General features: G+C 41.0%; 1 protein-coding gene across 2 annotated transcripts in view; it reads left to right on the top strand.

Annotated features, from left to right (window-relative positions):
- Window positions 1-2,500, top strand: part of mdfi (MyoD family inhibitor) — a 29,030-nt gene that overhangs the window by 12,725 nt on the left and 13,805 nt on the right. For both annotated transcript variants that reach the window (XM_010777087.1, XM_010777088.1), the window contains exon 3: window positions 758-895. In XM_010777087.1, the coding sequence (XP_010775389.1) occupies window positions 758-895 (138 nt within the window). The remainder of the gene's footprint in view (window positions 1-757; window positions 896-2,500) is intronic.

Genomic DNA, 2,500 nt, shown 5'->3' with positions numbered 1-2,500 from the left:
GTGTGTGTGTGTGTGTGTGTGTGTGTGTGTGTGTGTGTGTGTGTGTGTGTGTGTGTGTGTGTGTGTGTGTGTGTGTGTTTATCAAACCCAGCTGGCTCCCATTTGCCCAGGAATGAGTCTGCACCTCTCAGAGGCCCAAGCCTGCGTGGCTTTGAAGGCCTCTGTGTGGTGTGTATGTATGTATGTTAGTATATACGTGTGTGTGTCTGTGTGCACATAATAACAGCTTCATTAGAGCACTGCATGGTACCGGTGAACACATAAAACACCCAGACATGTATTTACTGTATTTAAATAATGTGTATGTCGTCTTCCTTGTTCATTATAAACACACACACCCACTCTTAAACACAATCGCAGCACACACAGACTCACACAGATTTCAGGTTTCACAAGCATACACATAGACCCCTAAACAGTCCCAAGGGGTTGGATTTAACTACTTCCAGATGCAAGTGCAGGACAGAGCACACACATACAGACAAAATCTTCTGCTTTGTTGAAGTCAGCAGAACTACTCGGTTTAAATTAATTAAGTGCTAGTAGATGGGAAATGACATGAGTGTAGACAAGTTTACTACAAGCGGGAAAACAGCTTGCTGCTGATATCCGATAATATCCGCATGGAAAGCAGTAGTCACTCAGGAACATGAACCTCAAAAAACCTTTAAATAAACTAAACATAAACATGTGTGATCTTACAGAAAACTTTTTGTTTTTTTAATTGTGTATGCATCTGTGTTGGTTTGTTTTTCAGATGAGGCCCACACCTATACTGAGCCCCTCATATTGAGGTTAAATGGCACCCCAGAAAGGTTGCGAGGGGATGATGAAGACAAGTGGAGCAGCCGCCTCTCACACACGGAGCTCACAACACCCGGCAAAAGCATTACATGTGAGTAAACTGCACACACAGATTCACACATATGGACTCATACTCAGAGACACATTGTGAGAGTTTTGTTTCCAGTACCGATCACTGGTTTGATGAGTCACATTGTCCTGATCTTTAACAAATACATTTGAACACCCTGAAGAAATAGGTCAGGTAATCACACACAGACAGAAATATCTACATTGTTAGCTAAGTAGGTTAGGATTTCTGAACACTTGAAATAAAAAACATGTCTGTTCTTTCGCCTCTGGATTTTATCTCTGCCTATCGTTTGTTGTTAAGACGGGGATTGTTAGGGTATCACAGTGACACGCTAGTTGATAGTGTGACGATTATGCTCCCATTTTCAAGTGTCATTTAATTATAATCAAGATAACCACCGAAAAAAAGTATTTGATTTGATCAATTAAGAACTAAAGTCCAATTCAAGCTAGCCGGCTCCACTAGCTTCTGGGTTTAACTATCCAGATTCTAAGATAGTTAGTCGATGAGAATCTACCTAAATGTATACAATGACAAATGTCTAAGCTTTCGTAGAAACAAAAGCATACATTTAATTACAGCTCCGCTCTCCCACAAACATTAATGTCCCTAAAGTGATCTAACATTTTAACTGTAATATCTGCAGTTTAAAATGACTTAAATACGTGTCTACGCTGGTGTCCTGGGGCTTCATTTGTAAAGCCTTGTGTAGGATTCACGTGGGAAGGTTGCTTATGTAGGACAAAGCAAATAAATACGCACAGACATTTTCCGATTCATAAAACACTGCATACCGGCGTAGGACTTGCCGGTTTCCCTTTATAAATCACAATCAACTCGAAATGCGGTGCAGCTTTTTGCGGGCTTCACGTAACGCCCATATTTGCCTATAAATAGTCAAAGAAACGCCCCGTATTAATATTCATTTTGACTGACTGCATAAAGAAGATCGCAGGAAATGACGACAGAACAGCTAAAAAAGACATCTCACACCATGTCAGATTTAGGTTAATTTGGGGAGGTGGAGATAAATCATATTGTTTGGTGGATGCAATTTGAACCAGAGTAGCAGCATGGAGGTCGGATCGTCACCAAAATAAATAAATAAGTGGTCCGAAAAAAGTTAATGACAAAAAACATTTAACCTTCCTCAGGCAGTGTGTCAGAATGTTTGTGTTGGGAACAGGAGACACCCCCCCCCATGATGAGAAACTGTAAGAAAGTATCGGGGATCCCTGCGGAGTGGAGTCAATTAATGTTTATTTTTTTATTTGGTGGTTTGTATTCCAGCTGTCTATCAGCTGTCGATCAGCTGTCGATCAGCTGTCGATCAGCTGTGAGCAGCGTCTCCACCGCAGCCTGTGCGCCTCAACCCCCCCCGCAGCAACTCTATATCCACCAGTTAAAGGAAATAAAACGAATGTGTTGAGTTATCAGTTGCCAAATCTACCAAATATATGGTGTTCTTAGTTTCCATACCTCCTGTGTTTTATGAGCGACATCAAGTCTTAGCAAACGGCATAAAACATGATTAAACATGATAGTATTTAAAACCATGCTCGTATACAACCTATAGAAATACAAAATGGCCTCAGTTTAGACGTAATTCTGCCCTCCTGCTTA

Source organism: Notothenia coriiceps, unplaced genomic scaffold (assembly GCF_000735185.1).
Source record: "Notothenia coriiceps isolate Sejong01 unplaced genomic scaffold, NC01 NC01_scaffold00017754, whole genome shotgun sequence".
NCBI lineage: Eukaryota > Metazoa > Chordata > Actinopteri > Perciformes > Nototheniidae > Notothenia > Notothenia coriiceps.
The sequence above is the reverse complement of the archived record's forward strand: the minus strand, read 5'-3'. Positions and strand labels throughout refer to the sequence as shown.